Source organism: Elephas maximus, chromosome 2, assembly GCF_024166365.1.
Source record: "Elephas maximus indicus isolate mEleMax1 chromosome 2, mEleMax1 primary haplotype, whole genome shotgun sequence".
Lineage (NCBI taxonomy): Eukaryota > Metazoa > Chordata > Mammalia > Proboscidea > Elephantidae > Elephas > Elephas maximus.
The window spans coordinates 150,038,900-150,062,659 of NC_064820.1; the positions used below are offsets into that span (position 1 = coordinate 150,038,900).

At 44.0% G+C, this 23,760-nt stretch overlaps 1 protein-coding gene across 1 annotated transcript in view; it reads right to left on the bottom strand.

Moving 5' to 3' along the window:
* SPOCK1 (SPARC (osteonectin), cwcv and kazal like domains proteoglycan 1) overlaps positions 1-23,760 on the bottom strand; it is a 621,016-nt gene that overhangs the window by 209,825 nt on the left and 387,431 nt on the right. Inside the window, exon 4 of the mRNA XM_049873709.1 lies at positions 3,719-3,833. Coding sequence (XP_049729666.1) covers positions 3,719-3,833 — 115 coding nt within the window. The remainder of the gene's footprint in view (positions 1-3,718; positions 3,834-23,760) is intronic.

A 23,760-nucleotide genomic window follows, 5' to 3' on the forward strand; every position in this document is an offset into this window, starting at 1 on the left:
CCAACATAGAAACATGGCATGCCCAGAAAAACACCATTTACACCTAATATGCCTGAATACCAGTGAGGTTGCTGCCTCTGTCTCAAACAGATTTGAGCTTAAAACTAATAATCTTTTGTCTGGCACTTCCAGAAAGGGCTGTATTCTGAATTCTAGGAAGCATATTGTTTATCCATTCATCACTTACCCCCAAAGTCTTACCACCTAGGACTCTCGGGTCCTCCACGGGAAGAGACCACAGGTTTCTGAAAGCCTCTCAGAAACAGCCTTGTGTGTTTTTTGTTTGCTTGTTTGTGTTTTACACAAGCATGCTTTGCCAAAGACTATAATAGTTCTGGGAAAATTTGGTCTACAACTAAATTAGAAAGTTAGAGGTGATGCACGGGGGTCAGAGAGAGAGAACCGGAGAGAATATCTCTTGCTGTGGACAGAAGTTCCAAGTATCCACTTTTCCACTGAGCCGTGCACCCCCTCTGATAGTGGCCGAGAACAGCCAACACAGGTCATGAGAGCTGCCTGGCTATGGCTATACAGGTGGTGGCCATTCTGAGGCATAGTTAATAACGGGGGTGAACCCAGGAGCCTTAGCAGGCTTTAGCTACCATTGAGAAGGGTGGAACCGTAGGCAAATTCTAAGTCCTGGTTTGGCCTCTCTGGCTTCTCAGGCATTCCCCATCTGCTCCAGACAGTCAGGAAGGTAAACAGAAAGTGATTCTAGTTATGGGTGTGGGTGACAAGCCTGTGACTGACCAGGGAAGAGAATCCTGGAGATCACCTGCTTTGCACTATCTTGCCCACCTCCCATTCTGGGTGAGGATGCTGAAGCCCAGGGAAAAGGGGACCAAATAGTGAAAAGACGAGGAAGGGCAGACTACCGAGGCCAGGAGAAGGTACATGCATTCTTGTGGTTACTGCTCCAGTTCCAAAGTTTATCCAGTGCTTGCTCTGAACATGGCACTGGTCTAGGCACTGTGTGTGTGCATGCATATCTGTGTGTGTGTTAGGGGCTGTGGTGGATTAATTACTTTTGGGTGTGGCCTTTATAGCCACAGTCTTATAACTCCCACCCAGGTGATTGTGTGATAGGGTAGCTGTGGCCTTCCAAGGCAACTGGTCAGTTTTGCCTTAAGAGAGAGCCGATTCCAGAACAATGAGAGGAGTCCACCACCACCAAGGAAGGAGAGGCCAGCAGGAGAGATCCAGCAGGAGGAGACGGTGCGGTGGGCTTCCTGGCCCTTGGGAAGACAAAGCTGAGTGCCTTCGTGCAGAGACTGAGGGCCAGGGAGAGACATGCCTGCGAGCGCAGCTGGAGAGAGGCTATCCTGATGGAAGAACTGTATTCTGAGTGTTTTTGAGCCTGAATTGTAACTGTTACTTCCCTAATAAACCCCGTAATAGTGAGTACGTTCTGTGAGTTCTCCACGGCCATTACAATGAATTATCGAACCCAGTAGAGAGTGCTGTGAGAGGGATGGTTGCTGTCAGAATTAGTAAAGATTGCAGAGAGAGGAGGCTTGTCTGGTTTCCACCTCATGGGAGTCAGACTTGCACTGTAGATCTTGGTTCTCCTTCCCTCTTGTGGGGTTGGAGGAGGTCAGACACCTCCCCCATGCCATTCTTACAGGGGTACAGAGAACCATGCAATGAGGACCATGCAATGGACTCTCCATCTTACACATATACACACACATACAAAAAAAAAGAAAAAAAAAAAACAAAACAAGACCATGTGGCTGAACAACCTAGAGCACTATCCCAAAGGGTATCTAAGAATTTGCAGCAAAAAGAGACCACAGGACTCAGAAAAGGGGGAAATCATGTGTGGCTGGAAAATCCAGCCTAGTCTCAGAGATATATGCCTTAAAAGGAACTTTGATTCATAGATTTTTTTTTTTTTTTAACATTCCACTCCCCAATGAACTCAGTTTTCCTTGAGAACAGGAAAGGGGCCTCTGGTTTACTTCTATAGCTCAGTTCCTAACACGAGCCTGGCACATAGTAGACACTCAATACATTTCTGCTGAAGGACAATGAATGAATGAGTAGACATGGAAAGGTCAAATGAAGAGGCCAAATATCATAGTGATGAAAAACATAAGCTCTGGAGTGGATAGTCCCAGGTTTGAACTATGGCTGCCACTTACTAGATATACAGGCAAACTGCTATACCTTCCTCTGCCTCAGTGTCCTCATTTGTAGAATGGAAACAAAAACATCAACTTAACCAAATGGCTGGAAGAATCCAAGGATGTGGTGCTGAGCACGAATGCCTGGCACACACGAAGGGTTCCAGAGATGATAATCTATCTTTCCTACCCAGGAGAATACCCCAGCAGTCTGGGGAAGAGTAAAACACAACATAGTACCTCACATATTGGTCTTGTAGAGATAAGAGTTGGTTGTTTTTAATGTTTAAAATGATCCAGAGCAAGACGAGCATGGTGGCGAGGCTATGTCATGGTTAGAGAACATGGGGGAAGGCAGGGGGTGGATTCTGCTCTGTGCTGTCAGACCACACTGGAGTGCTGTTTTCTCTCCTGGGCCACAGTTTCAGAGTGTGGCAGCTTCCCAGCTACATGCAGAGGAAACCACTCAGGGAACTGAAGAAACATTAAACTGTGTCCCAAGAAGAGTGTGAAAGAGGCCAGTCATGCTTAGGCTTAAAAACTAAGGAAAGGTCTAGACCACATTATGCATGGTCCCAGGAGGTCAGACTGTAGCCAACAGGCAAAACTGCAGATTTCAGTGGGAATCCGAATTTCAGAAAGGCTGCTTTACTGGCACAAACTCAGCGAAGGGGAGTGGCAGAGCAAGTTGTCGTACCCAGAGCCGAGTGTGTGTAACTCCAAGATGTTGTTGTTGCACCTTGCAGTTATACAGGCAGTACAGGGGAAGGACGGATGGAGGATGTGCATAAATTGCTTTTCTCTGCCCCGCCACCATCCAGCCTCGTTTTTACAGAAAGCCTGCCTCTTTTGTGCCTTCTTGCTTCAGGTATTTTTGCAGGGGTGAAGGCAGAAAGTAGCACTTTTCATCAACTGTAGAAGCCTAAAACCACTGGATCAATAATGCTGTGGATGAGTACAGGGCAGGAGGAAAAGGGTTTTAAGGAATCGGAAGAAGAGGAAGGAGACCTCCCCTTGGGCTGGGAAGGAGGCGATATCAGGTGCCATGTCCTGAGGAAATACCAAGACAGGTTCTCAGAGGCAGTGGTGGTATGATGAGCCTGGGGAGGCAGATCCAAAAACCAGGGTGCACGGCCTGGTAGAGATGCCACACCCTGTACAGGCATGGAAGCACAGAGCCCCCAGACCTCAAGAGACCTGAAAAGAGCATCTCAGTGAGGATGTCAGTGGCAACCAGGAGGCTAAAAGATCAGCCACCACTTGCCTAGCTATTAAGTTTGCTGGCTCCTGGGAGGAGAAGCTCCAATAATGAGCAAGAAAGGATTTTCTGCTTATCTGCTCAGGAAAGGGGAGCTTGGGGTGAGAATAACATTGCTTTAGAGGAAATAAAGACTTCAACATTCTTTGCACACCTGTGTTTAGGAACTAAGACTCATACCACAGCTGGAATACAGGCTCCAAATGTTGTATAAAATAGCAACACAAACATTATGCTATCGCTCTGCCTTATGTGCCCCGGTCAGAGATTTGGCACCACCAATCTGCCAGCGTCCCCCACTGCCCACCCCCAGCAACCTCCCTTCCTGCCTTACCTGGGGAGCAGGTGCTTGCGGCTGACACACAGGGCTGTCTGGTAGTCCTGGGTCACACACACTTTGTGAGGGCTGCATTTCACCTTCAGGCAGGGGTCCTTGGATGGGTCCAGGGCTGAGGCAAAAGGAAGAAAAAGAGGAGGGTCAGGGCCTCTGGGGAAATTCAATTTCTCTTTCTACTCAAACAAACAAGTGGGAAATCAGCCAACGATATGTTTACATTCTGTGCTGTTTTCTTAGGCTCGTGGGGATTGGAATGGAAATCCAGGCCAAGGGGGATTCTGTGTCTCTTGTACACATTCTTCTTTAACATCAGGACAGTGATTCTTTTTACTTCGGGGAGTTTTAGCATCTTCATCTTAGACAAGAATTACTTTTAAAAATTCTTTTGACTCTTGCATGATCCAAGGCTTAAGAGCTACCTTCTCCTCTTTGGTTATTTGTCTGTTAGTGCTTTACGGCTTCGTCCATACCTAATTTTACTTATTTCCTGTAATGTAAAAAGTCCTTGAGGACAGAGTTTTTTGCTTCAGTTCAATAAACTAGGCATTGACTATGCGCATAAGCCTATTTTAAGTTTTGTGAGGAACTTTAAGATACACAAGACAGCTTTTGCCACACAAAGTTACACTGTATTGGGAAGCGGGGGGAAGCTTGCACATAAATGTTTATTGCATAAGGCAGAATTAGATAAGGGCCATGATGGGTATATAAAATGATAACAGAGCTCAAGAGAAAAAAAGGGATCAATTTCTGGGGCAAGGATTAGTGAAGCATTAATACATGAATCAGAAGTAGAAGGATGGCAGGATTTTGAAAAGACAAGGTAGAAAGGCAACACAGGCAGGAGGACCAGGCTGAACAAAGACAGGGAGGTGCTTTTGTGCAATCATAAATCAGTCAATCAAGAGTGGCTTTGTGGGTGGGAGCAGTAAGGGAGGGGAAAAGTTGATTCCACCAAATAAGTCCAGAAAAGGTACCCAAAGATAGCAGCACATATATTGCTACATTTTCTAGAATACACTGAACAGCAGGCCCTTGGTTAATCAGCACTCTGCATGCTAAGGTGCACAAGCTCGTCACTGGCAGAGGAGAGACCTCAGGGAATTCTCTATAAACAAAAGCAATTGTGCCATCTCCCAGTTCCAGGGCCTAAAGTCTATTAGGCGGTAAATCTCTCATAACTGCTTTGCTCATCCAGGGGAGGTGATGGTTTTGCCTGTCCTCCCCACGCAAACATCTGGTTAAACAAATTGGCATCCCAAGCAAGGACAGCAAAATTGCTATAAGAAACGCCACTGTCCTGTGATCCACTCGGTTTCTCAGCTACCATGACTCTACCCACACTTAGAGGAAGTCACAGTTTCTCTCATCCTGTTTCAGGCCTAGAATCTGAACACCATTTTCTTCAAACGGCTGCTGGCAATTCCTCAAGGGATCTGAACACATAACATCCTAAAGCATTTCTGCTGCTTGAATGGTTCAAGGTGGCTCCCTCCACTGCGGCAGCTTCAGCAGGGTGGGGAGCTGCTTGCTGTACATAGGAAGCAGGGTGCATTTTTAGGCCAGTCAGGACAGCTGCATGACCCATGTCTTGGTCTCAGCGAAGACAACTAGCAGAGACCGCTTCCCAAGGGATGTGCCCAGGCGCCTGGAGCTTGACAGAAGGACACAGGCTGTAAGATGAAAATGAGGCTGATTGGAGCTCCAGGGACAGGGCACTTACTCCAAGCTCTCAAGCTGAGGCTGCCTCTGGGAGACACCTGTCTGCCCTTAGAGTCCTCTGAAGCTGGGCCTTCCAGACCTTGTAGCAAGAGCTTTCTGGTCTCAGGTAGAATCCTCTTGGCTCTTGGGGATAGCCACATGAGAAGCCAGGAGGCTAGCACCGTCTCAGGACAGTGAATTTCTCCTTGTGCACTGTCTCCCCATGCCTGGGACTGTAGCGCAGCCAACTTTAACTTGCTTTCCAAAGTCTTCCAGAAGACTAAAAGGCAGACATGTATCCCCAAACTTGAGCCAACCACTAAGGATGATCGCCAGATTACCACTAATGACGATCCTGCTTGTCCTTTGCTGCCACTTCTCACATTTCCAACCCACCCTGCAATGAAGTAAGGAACTTATGGCTGTCAAGAAATTTGAGGATCAGATCACTGGCCGCCCCAGCCATGGTTATCAGATGAAGCATTTTCTCGAGTGCCAACTACCACACAGTTCTTGGGATTTCTACTTAAGTGGATTTCAGAGACAGAGAATGGCATGCTAGCCTAGGATGAAGCATGTCCAAATCTGCAATACCACACGGCAGGCTTTATGGCAGACCACAAGCTTCTTTATGCTTCTACAGCCAACTTTAGCAACACGCAGTGTCCACAGAGGCACCCAGTTGGTCTGAATGGACAGTGCAATCACAAGGAAAACAAGTCAGGCAAGCACAGGGGGCAAGAGCAGGCTCTGCGGCAAGGTTCTGGGCTTGAATCCCGTTTACTAACTTTTCTAGACCTCAGTTGCTTCCTCTGTAAATAGGGATAATATTACTTACTATTAGTTGTTGATTGTCCTGAAGATTAAATGCATTAAAGTTTCACAGTGCTTAAAACAAAACAGTCCTGGCACATGTCAAGCACCTCATAATATGTTTGTTAATTTGTGTGTGTGTGTGTATTTAGTTCCAGCGTGAATAATAAGCCTCCATAATAACAAGAGTTAGCACTCACTGAGTGTTTCTGACTTACACGCAGTGAACTAAGCCCTCTAATTGGATTAGCACATTTAATCCTCACAACCACCCACGGAGGGAGTTGCTGCTAATGTGTCCATTTTACAAGGTAAAGGTAAGTTGCTGGGGACAGATCCCAAACTTCTCACCTCTGTGTGGTGCCTCCAGCATCAGAGAATCACCTGGGATTTTTCTTAAAATGTTAATTATGAGGCCCCACTTCACACCAAGTACTGTGAAAGCCTGGAAGTGGGATTCCAGGTTCTCATGGGTCTCATTCCTAGAGCCCAGATGTCCCTTATCTGTGAGAGGCCTTCAGAGGAGAATGTGACTCCATGGGTAAAACCAAGGGGCAGTCAGGGGGCCTGGTGCTGAGGCTGGGCCAGTATATCTTCTCAGTGCACCCCAGAGGACAGGGCCACCAGCCCCAATACTCCCTCCCCCGCAAGGATGGAGCACCCAGCTCTTTGCCTACTCACTCTGGTTGTAAAAGCCTCTCAACTGACAGAGAAGTCAAGAACAGCAGGTCTAAGGGCACAATTTCAACTCATCGTGAATTTGTATTAAGTTTCTGCTATTTTTTTTTTTCTGCAATCTTGTCAATGGTTATCCTACCATTAAGCTAACTGCTAAGTTTGCCCCTCCTCCAATTCTTGAAGCTAACATTTCTTAAAACAAACAAAAAACAAAAAACCTCCAACCCAAATACTGATAAATAAAAATCGTCAGTTATTTAACTCTGTACACATACTTAACAATTTGCATAAAGAAATCAATTCTGCTAAAAATTAATAACCGGGGTCTGAATACTTCAAACACGTATGTGAATTATTTAGAGTAAATGAACTTCACAGAGCAACAAAACAGTAACAAATCAAGCTGTCAACGTTTATTTAATCACCAGGACACATTTTGTTTTTGAAAAGCAGCAAGATTGGGATTGAAAGCGGATGAGGATGGTAAAAGGAATGTGTCATTTCCATTTAAATGCTGGCCTCCCAAATATGCTTTTCCTAACAGCCCCAAGGCTCACAGTGACACTCCTGAAGGGCGCTCCTGAAAGAGGATGATAAGAGATCAGAATAATAAGTGGCATTTGAGAGACTCCTTAATAAAATGTGGGGAAATTGTGCAGGTGAGAAGGTGGGGAGAGAGAGCTGAGTGTTAGTGATAACCCTGACCAGGGTTAGAAGCTTCCTTATCATGGTGCTAAGGATTTCTCGAAGCTGTGCTCCAAGTTCTTCTGTTGGCACAGCCAGGACACAGGCCTAGGCTCTTCTGGCCTGATCCTACCTAAGCCTGCTGAGAGCGCAGGGTCCGGCAGCAATGGGGCTGGCAGCAGCTCTATGTCTGGACTGCCTCCTGCTAACTATGCCCAAATGAACCCTCTGTCTATAGCTTATTGTTGCTGTTAGCAGGTGCCAAGTTGGCCCCGAACTCATGGTGATCCCATGCATGCCCTCCTGACTCTCAGGTCCCACTGTATTCCAGTGTGCCTGTTGACTGCCTGGCATGGTGTTTGAGGTGCACCTTGGCTGTCTCCTAAACGGCCTGTACAGCTCCTGAGGACAGAGACACCCCTCCCTATAGCTGACCATATGGAAGCAGCAGCTCTACTGTGCTTGGGAGGAGGATGGTAGCCCTCCAGAGCATCACCCCATGGGTCCTCACAGCCTGACAGGGACAGAGAACTCCACCTGCAGAGGCCAGCAGACTGCAGCCTTCCCTCTCTGACACTAGGTGGTCCTAATATCATCACCTATTGTTTTTGGTTTCTCTGCCCAGAAGTGATGGGACTGGGTCAAAGACCTGCTCGGAATGAGCTACATGACACTTCCGCCTTCTTCTGGTACCCAGCGATCCAACTTCCATTGGTATCATCTGAGCAGTTTATTAAAATGCAGACTCCTGGGCCCCAACTCAATCCCAGTGAATGCAGTTATCTGGGTTTGAGGTTTAGGTATGGGCACTTCAAAAATTTAGTGTGTGGTAAAATATATGCAACACAAAACTTGCCACTCTAACCATGCTTAAGTATACAATTCATTGACCTTAATTACATTTACGATGCTGTACAGCCATCACCACTATCTATTAAGGAAACTTTTCATCACCCCGAACTGAAACTCTGTACCCATTAGCAATAACTCCTCATTCCTGCCTTCCCCCAGTCCCTGGTAACCACTGAGAGATCTCCTTATGTCTCTATGCATTTCAAGCACTGGCATTTTAACAAACTCCCCATAGTATTCTCATATGCACTGAAGTTTGGGAAACACTTATATTAATGCCTGACTCAAGGTAGTCTCGGGGGCACTGGTGGTTCAGTGGTGGCTCAATCCCCAGCCAATGCAGCTCGTGTCAGTGGAGGCTTGCATGCTGCTATGATGTTGAACAGGTTTCAAAAGCACTTCCTGACTAAGATGGACTAGGAAGAAAGGCCTGGAGATCTACTTCCAAAAAATTAGCCAGTGAAAATCCTGAGGATCACAATGGTCCAATTTATAACCAGTCATGAGGATGACAAAGGACTGGGCAGTGTTTCATTCGGTTGTGCATGGGGTCACCATGAGTCGGCTCCACAGCAGCTAACGATAACGCAGTCTCACATGGTCCTTCAGAGTACATAAGCCCTTCTAGAAAGGTGACCCTACCTTCTGTGCATTTTCTATATCTATTATGGGCTGGTATTATGGTGTACACGGAGCCCTGGTGGTGCAACGTTAAGAGTTTGGGTCCTAACTAAAAGGTCAGCAGTTCAAACCTACCAGCCACTCCTTAGAAACCGTATGGGGCAGTTGGTATTGACTTGATGGCAATGGGTCTGGTTTTGTTTGGTTTATGATGCACAGGGGGCTAAGCACAGGTAGAGGATTATTGTATCCTTAGTGATAGGATGTCCCAACTCCTAGAAGATGGCAAAGCCCAGTGTCCCCGCTCTCTCTTCTATCACAATATCTGGAGGACTTACTTGGATTTAAACAGGATAATATGCCTAGCACAGAGCAGATACTTATGAAAGGTTAATTTTGTCTTTCCTGTCCATGTATAGAAACCAATCAAGTGACAACTGGCACAGGTCACTTGTCCAATTATTACTTTTTTTTAATAATTTTTACAAAAATTTTTGTCAGGGGAAAAAATACAAGAATGGATTAATTTCAAGAGAGATTTGTTGAGCTGAAATGCACTGAATTCAAAAGCCAGTTAATTACAGTCTCCATATAAGTTTTGTTTTTTAATTAATTTTATTTTTTAAGCTCACTGCTTGGTCTCAATTAAGGTAGTAATATTTTAATTAACTTAATTGTTTCTGAACTTGTATTCCAGTTCAACGAGTTATCTTTTAATTAGCTATGTTGATCTTAAAATCCAAAATCAAGTCTTTTCACCGTCCTTGGGCACATCCTATAAGCTAATTGGCAAAGGGGTCATAACACCTGTACCAACAGAGCTTGGTACCACCTCAGAAGTGCTGAGATAAGTGGAAGGCTCAACTCTGTGGGTCCATTCAAAGGGTCCCTGAGAATCATCTAGGGGAGTCACATATGCTTGTGTTTATTTAATTAATATTTGCAGAGCACCTGTGCTGTGTCAGGTACCTCTATAGTGAGCAAGACCTTTGTCCTGCTCTCCAGGAGCTCACGTCCAACAGAAAAGACCGGCTATAGGAGGGGTAAGTTCTGTATGTTATGGGAGGCAGGTGAGGTACCTAATCTAGCCTCTCAGGGGATCAGAACCTGAAAGAGACTATTATCTATGGAAGAGTGGGTTTAAGCCAGGTAATGGTATGAGGAAGAATGTTCCAGATAAAAAGAAGTTCTCTTGTCAGGGGCAAAAGGAATACTAGCAAGTTTGGGGGGAATGAAAGCATTTCAATGTGCTGGAAGCAGCTGGAGCAGAGATGGTATGTGATAGGCTAGAGAGGATGGTAAGGCATTGTCATGAAGGGACGTAAAACCACAGAGCGGACTCCGGCATGACACAGAGGACCAGGGGAGCCATGGCCTCCAAGTTCCATAGTGTCTGCCTGGTGGCCCTTGGCATCTTCTCATCCCAAAGTTGGAAGAGAGAACCCTACATATGCACTTTACATGAAAAGGACAGACCCGATGTGCACTCTCATCCTTCAAGTGAAAGGGAATGTTAGGGTTGGGGTCCTGGTGGTCAACCCGTAGAGCCTCTCCCTTTCCTCCTTTGAAGAGCCTCCTTGCCCCCTTCTCCTTGGGAATATTAAGCCACACAGGATTCTGGGAGGCAAGAAGCCTACCTGTTGAAACCAATAAGCTTAGTCTAAAATAGCAGTGTGAACTTGTGATCTGCTCTGGTGACTCCCAGAAGCTTCCTGGCACAAAAGGTCATTCAATTTGCAAAAAGTCTACAAATTAATGACTCCTTGTTCTCTCTTTCTTGCTTTTAAGATTGCTTTTTGCCTGAGTCATGCTCATCCAAGGTTCCTCTGAAGAGCAAAGACACTGCCAGTGATTCATTAGGAGTGACTTAATGGGTGATTGACAAAGAAATTACTCCAAACTGCTAAAATCTCATCAAGCTAAGACCTGAACATTTATTACAGCTTGTCTGTCCCCATGGTAACCCATGCCTGCAACTTGCTTCCCTTGTCTTTCCAGAAGGGTTTGTTTACCAGCCTCACAGAATACAAAACAGAAGATTCTGCCCATGGGATTTTGCAGGAACCAGGGAAGAATGGCATTTTGGAAAGCCTCCCTCATCATTCTCAGCTTTCAAATCCAAGGGGTTGGCCAAGTTTCTGAGGCCAAACAAAGGGGCCTGCTGGCCATGTGACTAGATAAGGTAGACAGCTGAGTGATACAGACAGGGGACTGAACTTGTGCCCAAGGACTGGAGAAGGGGCATGGGATAGACAAGGACCAAGAAAGAGAGGATAAAAAGATGACCAAAGATGCCCCTCCTAGGAAGCGATCTTCTCTTTTCCCTTCAAGCTAAGGGCCTGAGGACACCTTTCTGTGTCAAAACCATAAATATCCTCTCTGTTACATTATTAGAGTGTGTGTAGGAACCCTTGGGTGATGCAAACAGTTAATGTGCTCGGCTGCTAACCACAAAGGTTGGAAGTTCAAGTCCATCCAGAAGTGCCTCAGAAGAAAGGCCTGGCAATCTACTTCCAAAAAAATCAGTCATCGAAAACTCTACGGAGCACAGTTCAAGTCTGACACACATGGGGGTCTCCATGAGTTGGAACTGACTTGAGAGTAACTTTTTTTTGGTGAGCGTCGGGTGGGTGTAAACTGATAACAGCCTTTTTTGGGGGAGGGGCAGTTAGTCATGCCCTTAAATGATAACAATTGTTAATTATAGGTTGGATATGTGTGCAGAAGTTTATTATACTGTTCTCTCAACATTTTGATATATATGAAATTTTTCATAATAAAAAGAAATGTCCTATGATATAACAAGTTAATACAGTAAGCAGAAATGTTCATCTTAATGGTCCGTAATAAAGGGAAATTACGAGCAACTTGAATGTCCACCTGTGGGGAAATAACACCCCAACCCACTGTCTTCAAGCTGATTCTAACTCACAGAGACCCTATGGGACAGAGTAGAACCGCCCCCATAGAGTTTCCAAGGAGCCACGGGTAGATTCCAACTACTGATCTTTTGGTTAACAGCTGAGCTCTTAACCACTACATCATAGTTAACTTAATTATAGGATGTCCATTTATGAAATATCACAGAGATATTATAAAGGAAGAAATAGACCTGTATGCCCTAACATTAAACAAAAAACCAAATCTGTTGCCATTGAGTCAATTCAATGTACTAACAGGTAGATGTTGATGATAGCTGAAGATAAGAACACAGGTTTGACAATATAAATTCCCTACCCCACACAGCAAATAAATGGCAAAGCCAGTGCTCAAACCCAGGTCTGTCTACTTCCAGAGAGATGTTCTTTTTCTTTCCTGTTCTGCTTTCCCTAAAAAGAAACATCTCTCCCCACACCAGCCTCAGCCTCCACTCCGTTCAGACACCTGGGCCCTCAGTTTCTCCTGACTGTCCTCTATTTCCTGGGGCTCTCCCTGCAATAACCCATGGATGAATTCAGACTCCCCAAGCCTCTGGGCTGACACCACAGCTGCTTATCCCTGACCTGGTCTGGAAACACCATCCTCAAAACGCATAGTCTCCTTCTGCTTCCCTGAGAATCTGACCACAAAATCTCGTCTGCAGCAGGTGGACGAAGCCAAGTCACAACCATGGCCTGGGACCACAGCAGGTGTTTCGTCCTGTGAGATTTTGGCACTTGCCTCTGAGATGTAGGAGCTACGCATGCTCCACTCAAGTCTGGAGCTAATGATGTTGGCTGGGAAGAGCTCTGCCCCTCTGCTCATGTGCTAAATAAGACATTCCGAGCAACCACTGAGAAGCTGAACATGGCTAATTTATGCATCCGGATCATTAGGAAAGAAGGCATTAAGAGGGGTCTACTACGGCAGCTGTGGAAATATGCTCCATAAAATCACAGGTCACAGATTTTATTAGCCTGGCCAGTGAATATCCCCTTCTCAAAGCTATCATCCCACACCTTCTCCTGCCCTCGGCTGCCCCAGGATCAGGAAAAAGGACACTCATCCAGTGTTTTTGCCAAGAAACTGATTTCCATTTAAAAGTGGAGTGGGAGAAGGGAGAAAAAAAAGGAGAGGAGGGGAGGGGAAATAAGTGGAAAGGAAGAGAAGATGGGCATTTTACTACACAGTATTGCCTAATTAGGGGACTGATGATAACATCCATGAACCTGCAAAATAACATATATTATTCTCAGTTTGCCAGTGAGGAAACTGACACAGAGATGTTAAGTAACTCGTTTGTGGTGACACAGCTGGTGAGTCTGAAACTCAGCCTGTGTGAGTGTCATGCTGAAGCTGATGCTCGGAACCACTGATAATGAAAATAGCTTATCTGAGCGACAAAGGTGGTAACTACAATGCCAGGCAGCAACATGCTGAACCCCTCTGTCCACTTTCCAGCAAGAAATATGTCAATCATAAGATCCCAGAAAGAATTTAGTACACTATCCCAGATGGTGAAGAAAACATTGCACCATCAGAAGTCAAAGCTGGATTGTCAGCTATTCTAACAAGCTTGTGTTACTTTTATAATAACACAAAATTTAACATTTATTTTAAAGCCAATTCTTATGCCCAATGAACTTAACTCACTCTGACTTAAGAAACAACAGGAACCAGGTGAGCCTTGTGTTGCCTTCAGTGACATGTATGTGGTCCCCACCCGGGTGGACAGACGCACACCCCCTGGTGGCGACATGGGACTAGGCAGCATGAACATGCAAAAAAAAAAAAAAAACAAAACCCAAAACACATAGGTTGCTGTGGAGCTGACTCCAACTCAGGACGAACGCATGTGTGTCAGCAGAACTGCACTTTATAGGGTTTTCAATGGCTGTAATCATTTGGAAGTAGATCGCCAGGCCTTTCTTGTGAAGCACCTCTGGGTGAATTTGAACCATCAGCCTTTATGTTAGCAGCCGAGTACTTGACCATTGTGCCACCCAGGGGCTCCATCAGGACCTGAGAATGGCCTCAACTCTAAGTAGAGGGAAAAGACATTCATAAAAAAGTCTTAGCCATCTCATCCATCAAAATGATCAGAATTTATTAAAATGTTATAATAGTAAGGTGCCTGAGTTCTATTTCATTGTAATTGACATAAATTATTCATAAGACATTTATGAACAAAAGAGGTCAATTACTTAAAATACAAAAGAACCAGTTCTGACCTAGGAGAATATGAGGACATAAAAAAGCACAATGTTTCCAGGAAAAAGGTGCACTTAAAAGATTGCTGTGGCTCATGTAGTCTATCTTTTGTACCTGTGCTTCACTTTAATGTGCTTAAAATTCCTACAAAACACAAAGCTTTTTCTGGACTAAAGGCATCCAGATAGTAACTCTTTTGGTGTTGATGAGCATGATTCCACCATTATTATTATTCAGCAGCCATGGTTATTTACCATGTAAGGACAGAGAAACTCAGAAACTTCAGGAATTTCCAAATTTTCTTTAGTATTTACTATAAGTTAAGAGTCTAGAGGTTGGGATCAGAGAGATGTGGGTTTGAGAGAGGCAGCTGTGCCCCTTTCTACCTAAGTGGTCTTGGCAGGTTACTCAGTAGTCTAGCATTCCATTGCAGATAGGCAGATCTACTTCACCGAGGTGTTGTGACAGTCTGATGAGATAATATGTGAAAGATGATACCTAGCACAGAGCCTAAAACATAGTATATATTCAATTATCATCCTCACTACTCTTATCAGCTCTTTGTAGCTTGGTCCTAAATTACAGAAAGTGGGTATCCACCAGGGGCAAGAGACCTTGCACATTTCAGAGGCCCAAGGTCCTGGAACCATGATTCCATTCAGCCTTCTCAGTCTCAAAATGATAGACTCAGTTCCACAAAAAGAAACATTAAAAGATCTTTTTGAACATCAAATTAGGGTCCACTTCATCCAGGACACTTCTGCTGAGTAACAAGACCCACAACACTGCTGAAACCATATGACAACTAAGGGATTATATATCTCTACTTATTGTTGGTAGCTGCTGTTGAGTTAATTCTAATTCATGGAGACCCCACGTGTGCAGAGCAGAACTGTTCCATAGGGTTGTCAAGGCTGTGATCTTTCAGAAACAGATAGCCAGGCCTTACTTCCAGTGTACCTTTGGGTGGATTTAAACCACCAACATTTCAGTTAGCAGCCTATCACTTAACCTTTTGCACCACCAAGGACTCATGCGTCTCTAGTAGGGCAGTGTTTTGCCTTGTCTCCTCCCAAAGATTATAAGGTCTAGGAATGAATGATGAAAAAAATTTTTTTTTCCTAAATTCTATGTAACAAGGGTGCATAACAAAGCCTTGCACACAAACCTACAAGGACATATTCTTTTTTTTTGAATGGGGGGTTTACAAGGTCCTTGACTCTGAAAACTCTCTATTAGAGAGTCATGGGGTTTGAGTACTGAGGTAACCAAAAGCCGATATGCCAGCACCAGTGGTAAACGACTAGAAAAAAAGTGTCTGGTTGAGAAGAAGTGTAGCAAACACTGTTGATCCAAATAGATATGCTCTTGAGTCCTGGGAGACTGGGATCATGATGCATGTTGGGGAAAAATGGGCAGACAGGTTCAGCAAGGGAGGTTTGCTGTATAAAGTTGGTACTCTCCCATTTGCAGCCAGCAGCTTCCATCTGTCTGCTTTCTGCCCTGTCCTATAGAATTGGCAGATGCAGGCGTAACTGAAGCCAGAACAGAAAAATCTGCAGGTAAGGCCTGGCCTAGATTGAGATAGGGATGTTCAGATGACCTCTCAGAGCCTCAGGTGAGACGGCCACCTCCCTCAGAGCAGAGCTCTAGGGAGGCAACAGAGGCAACATTCCCTGGCCGCCTCCCTAACAAGTCCAAACACCAGCTGAAGAAGGGGAAATAGGTAGCTCCGCACCACACATATCCCTCACGGTCTGCTCCACCCCCTCCTTCTGTTTTCTGTAATCTAATCTAATCCTGGCTTCTCAGGCTGGTTATGGACCAGGGAGATGAAAACATCCAGTGAATCTTCTTGCAGCATCTGTTTCATTAGATGATTAAAAAAAAAAAAAACCCATTGCGGTCAGTTCTGACTCTTAGGGACCATATCAGACGGAGTTACCCTATAAGACAGAGTAAACTGCCCCATAGGATTTCCAGGACTGTAATCTTTAAAGAAGCAGACTGTCACATCATTCTCCATGGAGCAGGTGGTACGTTCGAACTGCTAGCCTTTTGGTTAGCAGCCAAGCATTTAACCACTGTGCCACCAGGGCTCCCTTTACTAGACGGTAGGTAATTTAAAACTTTATATTTATATTAAGGCAATCACTGATATATTATGGAATAGAAAGCAAAATTCATATAAAGTTGTATAAAAGAGACTTCAAGAACATATGTGTTCGCTGTGGATTCTGCCCCCTGAACCTCAGAGTAAGCCTTTACTTTTACTTACCCTTAGGGGCTCTTTCTTAGAAATGTTTGAGAATGTTCAAAGTGTTTACCAAGTTGAAGAGAAGGAAGAGGAGAGCTGTCCAGGGTACTGATACCTAAGATGGAAAATCAGTAGCAGTAAAACTACAAAGAACCTTCATAAGCAAATTGTTTTTTTTTTTTTATGGGACCAAGAAACAGCTCCGGGCAAAGCCAGTTAATCAAAAATGTATTTCATGCTCCCTGGGACAGACTCCCTCTGCCATCTCTTCCCAGGGATCTCAGTTCCACTGGTGAAACGTCCCAGGGTTTTTCAAAGAACTGACCTTTTGTGCCAAGCATTGGGTGAGATATATATGAGTTACTAAACATTTGTGGCTCCCTAGGTATGAATATCAAAATTAAAGTTATTATTACTTCCATCCTTCCCACTGCTAGTTTTTCAGAAACACTTGGCTCTGGATTTATAAATGGGTAATCGGAGACTACTCATTTCCAAGCCCTTTCTTTCTGCAATTAGGGCAGATTCATTTCTGCTTCCCTGGGATAGTTCCTAAGGTTATTAAATTCCATTCCTTAACTGATAACACTGAAACAATCATGACAAAGTTAGTGCTGATTGGAATTGGGGTTTTGGGAGGCATCTTCTAACTATTAAAAACCAACCAAAGCTGAGAGAAGAATGGTGGCATCTTCCACTGTAGGACTTGGTAAGTGCTGTACCATTTAAATCTTGCTGTTCCTCTGTTTCTTTTGTCCCATGTTGTTCAACCATTGCTAAAATAACTTGCACATGCAACTAAATAAACTAAGCAAATTACAGTCCTGAACTTGCCAATAACCAGCTCTCTTACTGCATGTCTCAATGTGCCAATCAATGGCCAGTTGCCTCCCTTACATTAGTCCCTTACATTAGGTAAGGTCTATAGTGATAGTATAAAACATAAATTAGGTCTTAACTGCACACGGAAGACAGATGCAACAATAAATAATGGACAAATACCTATGGAGTTTCCTAAGACAAACATAGAGCCAAACACAAGGAGTAAAACCGTTCCTTTTTAGTCTTTAGCAATAAATGCTGAGCATCCAGAAGGTAAGACAGAGCAGAGAGATAATCATTTTGAGCACTATACTGGCTGCAAAGTTCTTTCCACCAAAGGAGGAAAACTGATGTTCTTCTGAAAGTTACATTCACTATTTTGTTAGTTATGAATTTGATTATTTTTTAAAAAAGCCTCATGACTTTGTCTTCCACAATCCGGCCTCAAAGTTCCCCTCCAGAATTTAGTCCTCATCCTCCAACATTTACCTGCCTTCAGTTACACTAGACAACTCACCAGCCCTTTAACACTGGTATGCTCTCATGCCTCTACAGCCTAGACTTGCACTTTCCAGCACAAAGTACCATTCTATTCTCAAAACCACTCTGTAAGGCCAGTATCATTGCCATTTGACAGACAAGGAAACAAAATTAGAATTTACCAAATATTATGCAACTAACACATGCCCAGACTGGAATGTTAACTACAAATATGTCTAAAGCCAGTAAAATATAAACCTCAGGAGACCAGAGATAGTGTCTGTTGTCTTTGCTACTATATGTCTCTCACCTAAAACAGTGTCTTAAATATGATGGGGCTCAATAACAATTGCTGAATGAATGTATGAACGACCCCATGCCCATGGGCTTAACCACTACTCTATCCTACTCTGTGAAATCAGGAACCAAGTCATGGTCATCATTTCAGAATCCCAAATGCCCAAAGGGACGTGCTCAGTTAATGCTCCATAAGCTGTCTGTGCAAAGAGTATCTCTGAATGGATCCTGGAACATGCAGTTTCTAAGTCACAAAGATTCAGAGCTGGAAGAGTCTATGGAACATCTCCAGACCGGTATAGGTAGAGAGGATTTTAATCTATCCATTCAGCAAACATCTATAAAACTCATTTTACATGCTCAGCACTGTTATAAGCACTAGGCATTCAGAAATGGGTAAGACAGATATAGCCCTTGCTCTTAAGGAATTTACATTCTAGTGGAAGGATTACAAGGGAGGAAAGAAAGGAGGGAGGGTAAAGAGAGAAAAGAAGGAAGGGAGGGAGGTAGAAAACATTAGATATAAGAGCTAAGGAGCAAACTTAAAAAAAATAATTTATTGACATGAAATTCAAATAATATAAAATTAACCATCTTAAAGTGAACAATTCAGTGGCAGTATATAAGCAGTTGATTTTTTTTTTTTTTAGAGGAGAAAATGTATTTCATGCCACGAGGCCAGCAATTACATAAGATTTTGTTAAAGCTTTAGATTATAAATATTTGTTCTTTCTTTTTTATTTTTTATTGTACTTTAGATGAAAGTTTACGGAGCACACTAGTTTCTCATTAAACAATTAATACACATATTGTTTTGTGACACTGGTTGCCAACACCGCGACATGTCAACACTCTCCCCTTTTTGACCTTGGGTTCTCCATTACCAGCTTTCCTGTCCGCTCCTGCCTTCTCATCCTTGCCCCTGGGCTGCTGTGCCCAGTTAGTCTTATTTTGTTTTATGGACCTGTCTAATCTTTGGCTGAAGGGTGAACCTCAGGTGAACCTTCATTACTGAGTTAAAAGTGTGTCTGGGGGCCATACTCTCAGGGTTTCTCCAGTCTCTGTCAGACCAGTAAATCTGGTCTTTTTTTTGTGAGTTAGAATTTTGTTCTATGTTTTTCTCCAGTTCTGTCCGGGGCCCTCTATTGTGATCCCTGTCAGAGCAGTCAATGGTGGTTGCCAGGCACCATCTAGTTGTGCTGGACTCAGTCTGGTGGAGGCTGTGGTAGTTGTGGTCCATTATGAGCACTTGATTTTTAAAAGAGTGATGCAGTAAAGAACTCCTGAATGGTCACTTTCAATTATGTGGTCAGGGAAGACTCTCTGAGCAGGTGACATTTAAGCCATGATCTGTCAAGGAGATAGCTTGGTGAACATCAACAGTGGAACATTCTAGGCAAAGGGAATAGCCACTGCAAAGGCCACAAGGTGGGAACTGGCCCTGGAGTGTTGGAGAAAGGGACAGATCTTGACAGATTTCATGACTTTTCTAAGAACACACAGGCAGTGGTAGGGCCTAGAATGCCCAATCCTTAGATCCGTATCCTTACAGCCGTGTCTATCCCGGTATCTGACCAATATGTTGAGGTCTAACAATGTGCTGCTCCAGACTTGGACTCGCCTCACGACCACCACCATGTCATGGCAGGCCCAGTGCTCTGCTTTCACGTGGAAGTCTTGACTGGCTCTTGCTCAAGTTGCCAAAACTAACAGTGAACAGGCTACAGGGAAACCAGATTATCAGACTTTCTGGGCACCATTTCTGCTCGTATAAATCACCAAGATGCATGATACAGTCCATATGGAAAGGCCAAAGGAAAATGAACTTTGTGCTCTAGACAGAGTCAGTTCCACCCTTGGGCTCAGCATCTTGAGTGCTATGTGACCTTGGGCAAGTTATACAGCCTCTCTGGACTCTAAAGGGACGTGGTAACATCTCCCTTACATGGCGGTTAGCAGGACTAGATGAGACAACGTGTCAAGAACTTAACATTAACCTTACCAAGTCCTCAATAAATGTTTGTGTCAGCTCTTTCCTGCATGATTCCCCTCAAACATTCATAGCAGTTGCACCAGTCCAAACTGGACCATTTTTCTCCTCCAGGTTTCTCTACCAGGTCATCTCCAAGTTGAAGCACAGCCCTGAAATCATCTTTCGTCTAATCTCCACTTCCCCTTCTGGGAGCCACCTCTCCTGCCAGCCTGGCCCAGACCTCCACCAAGAGCCTCTCCTGTGATGCCCCCTCTCAGTAAAGCTGGACCCCACCCTTGTAACACCCTCCATCAGAAACCTGATCACTTCGCCACTCTCCCAGCCAAGGCAGCCAATGTGGGGAAAGGTGAACGGGGGTTTGCACCCTCCACTCAGTGAGGTCAAGCTGGAAATGGATACCTGGCACTCTACAAATGTAAACAATAGGGTGAAAGGAGAAGAAAAACGATGAAATAAAGGAACGTCCCTTTTTATCAATTATTTCTTCCTTATGCAAATATGTAACAGAGATTTTTGGCAACAGATCTCACTGGCTGGGGTTAAACTCACCATCAGGCCTTTTGTGATTCTAAAACAAAGCTAATGAGGGGGTGTGTTTCTGCATAGTCCAAACAGTATTCATTTCATGCCCAATCCTTTATTAAATGGGTAACAAATCTCCCTAGTGTGTTCCTTCCTCTGATAAACAAAAACTCCATCTGGTCTCTTTGTGAGCCTTGTTCAATCGACAAGGGTAAGAAGCCCTGGATGCCAATTTACAGTCCCTGTCACAAAGGCAGGCTCACTGAGCCACCTCTCTTCCTCCTAACAAGTTTCCCTCACTGAAAGCCAAGTCAAAATCCAGAATTTTGAATTCAGACTGATGAAACAGGGCACTGATTTTTAACTGATTTCTAAAATCCAAGTTGACAACATTGCAGACTAAGTTCCCTACTGCTTTAGGTGATGGCATTAATGGAGAGAGTATGACAAAGCTTTATAGCAACCCCATGAGGTAGCTGGTACCATCACCCTTGTTCTACAGCCAAGATAAGAGAGCACATGGACTTGCTGAAGCATCCAGAGCTAGAAGGGGTAGAACAGAAATATAAATGCAAGTGGACCCGGAGCCACCCTGCACCAGAGGCTACAAAGAGCCTGCCGGACTTGTTGAATATGTTGTGAGCAATCAAAAATTTGGGAATTTTACATATAAGTCCAATATAAATTTCTGGATTTTTTATTTCAATTGGAAGATCTGCCACGCTTGGGCTTGCGTTCCCACATGGTTGCCTCCTTTGCCTTCTCATTGTCTTCTTTACCCCTTTTAGACTCTTTTTTGCGACGGATCCCTTCCTTTCTCCTTCACTCGTACATTATTGCCTGCCTGGTCCCAAAGGCACTGGTGTTTGCACCACCTATAGCTCCATAACAACCTATCTTTCTTTACAGACTAAACAACCACACAGTTCAGAATCCATACTTCTTTCTCTTAGAGAAGAATCCCAAGACAATTTGGATATAAATGCTCCAGGGGGGGTTATTTTCTTTAGTTTAAAAGCAGTTCCCAGTGCTTGGCACTTCTTTGTTTGGCAAACAACATGATAACTTTTGGTTTGTTTTGTTTTAACAGACTGTCTAATTATTCTTCCTTGGAATTTTCGCATCTGTTTAATTAATTTAGCAATCCTCTGCCCTGGAGGAGTTTTCCCCTCCTTACAGGCTTTCCTCCGCTTTTTTTCTTAGAGTCTTAACTGTGCTAAATACCAGTCTTAGTATTGTCAGATCCCAGAGGTAACTTTATAGCAAGGGAGCAACCAAGGAACCTCTCCCACCCCATATTTGCCCCTGAGCTGGGGTCTTACCCTCACATATCAAGAGGTGGCAGATGAGGAAGACTTCTACATGATTTGCCTTTCTCTAGGGTTAGCAATGATCTCAACCAACAGTCCCAACCCCATGGCCAGGGCATTAACTCTCATCTGAAATGACAGATTCCTTTGGATGAAAAGTTGTTAACCAGGAGTCTATGCACAAAAAATGTGATGTGCGTTTTTGTGATGCTGGGAACCCAGAGTGAATGTTTACCTAGAACTCTTCAATCCCCCTTCCTAACAGCACCCTGCTTTGCTTACTGAGAATCATCACTCCCTATTGTACATAGACTTGGAGGGACAATGGTTTCAGATGCCCACTTCCCACTATAAAGACAGGGTGACAGGGGTGGCTGCTGACCCTTCCTCTCTCCACCTGGTTCATTCAATTCCATTGACCATCCTGTAATTCTGCCTCTTGAAGTAGGGGCCCCAGGGCAAGGGGAACACTGGACATTACTCATGGAAGCAGCACCACTTCCATAGTCCTTTCCCATTCCCAAGCCAAGGTTTTCCAGCTTCTCATCACCTCTGTGAGCTTTGGATATCTTTCTTATGATGCTTTAGATAGCCAGAGTCATGTTCTGTTGCTAACATCCAAACAGCTCCGAAGCAATATAGGTTCATGGTCTCTAAAGAACTTGAAAGAGGTCTGTGGTTTGGAGTCACAGTTTAGGGCACTGAACAGTCAGTTGAAAGGCAACCATGTCTGGGAGACCAAACATACTGTAAGGGCTGTAAGGGCTCAGAGTGATTGGGGTGAACAGATCATCTTCAACATCACAGTCCACAAAAAGCTGCTCCCTGGAGATGAAAAATACTGTACATATCATGAAACGGAGTCCCCAAATAAAGCTAATCACAGTCATAATAAATCTCCTGATAATTCTGACAAAGTCTGCTCAGGATATGCCATGTTCCTCAGGAGCCTCTAAACTCTTTCCCCAGGTCACAGTGCATATCACGGGATGATGGTGGGGAGACTTCACATAGGACTCCACACAGAAAAGGCAGCCAGCTGTGGCTGTGCCATAGAGGGGATGAAGTCCTGGGGGCATTGTGATGAGGGAATGAACTTATGAACCTGAACACACACTTGTATTTCTTTGTACTCCAATGGCAATCATTGGTTATGCTGTAAAACCATCATTGCCGTCACCTACAAATTTAGTAATGACTTATATTTTGACTTACTTTTCTACCAGTTTCTGTCTTATATTGTCTACCAAATTGTGAGCTTCTGTCTTATAAATATTTTTGATTTCTCTTAGAGCAGCCAGTATTACAATTAAGCTGATAAAATATTACCAACAAGTTTAAAACAAGTTGTTTATATATCCTGGCACCAGTGAAAATGCTGTTTTCTCTAAACTGTTTCTGTTTTCAAACATCTCTAGGAGTTGCCTAAATTTAAGAAGGAAGATGGAAGATTTTAAAAGCCTATCTTTTTCATCAAGAATTCAGTGCCACAGCTACCCAATTTCCATGACGTAAGAATAAGATCCAATAGATGTCATATTCGCAGTAAGATCTAAGAGTTGTCATTTCTAGTCTCATCTTTGGTGATATATTATACATGGAATTATCTCAGTGTGAATCCAGGCCCCTAGCACAATATTTGAACAAGCTTTATAGTTTTACTTTCAATTTGGTGAGAAAGTTGTTTTATTTTCTTTTTTTTCCTCCATCCCTGGGGAAACAGAAGCCTTTATATATACCCCTTTTGCTCTAGTCTCCTGGGAACCAACCCCCTTATAATGCCAACTGAAATAACCTTATGGAAGAATGTGTGCTTACATCACAGGTTTTCACCCAGGATTGATTTTGCCCCTTTTCTCCCAGGAAACATTTTGACAAT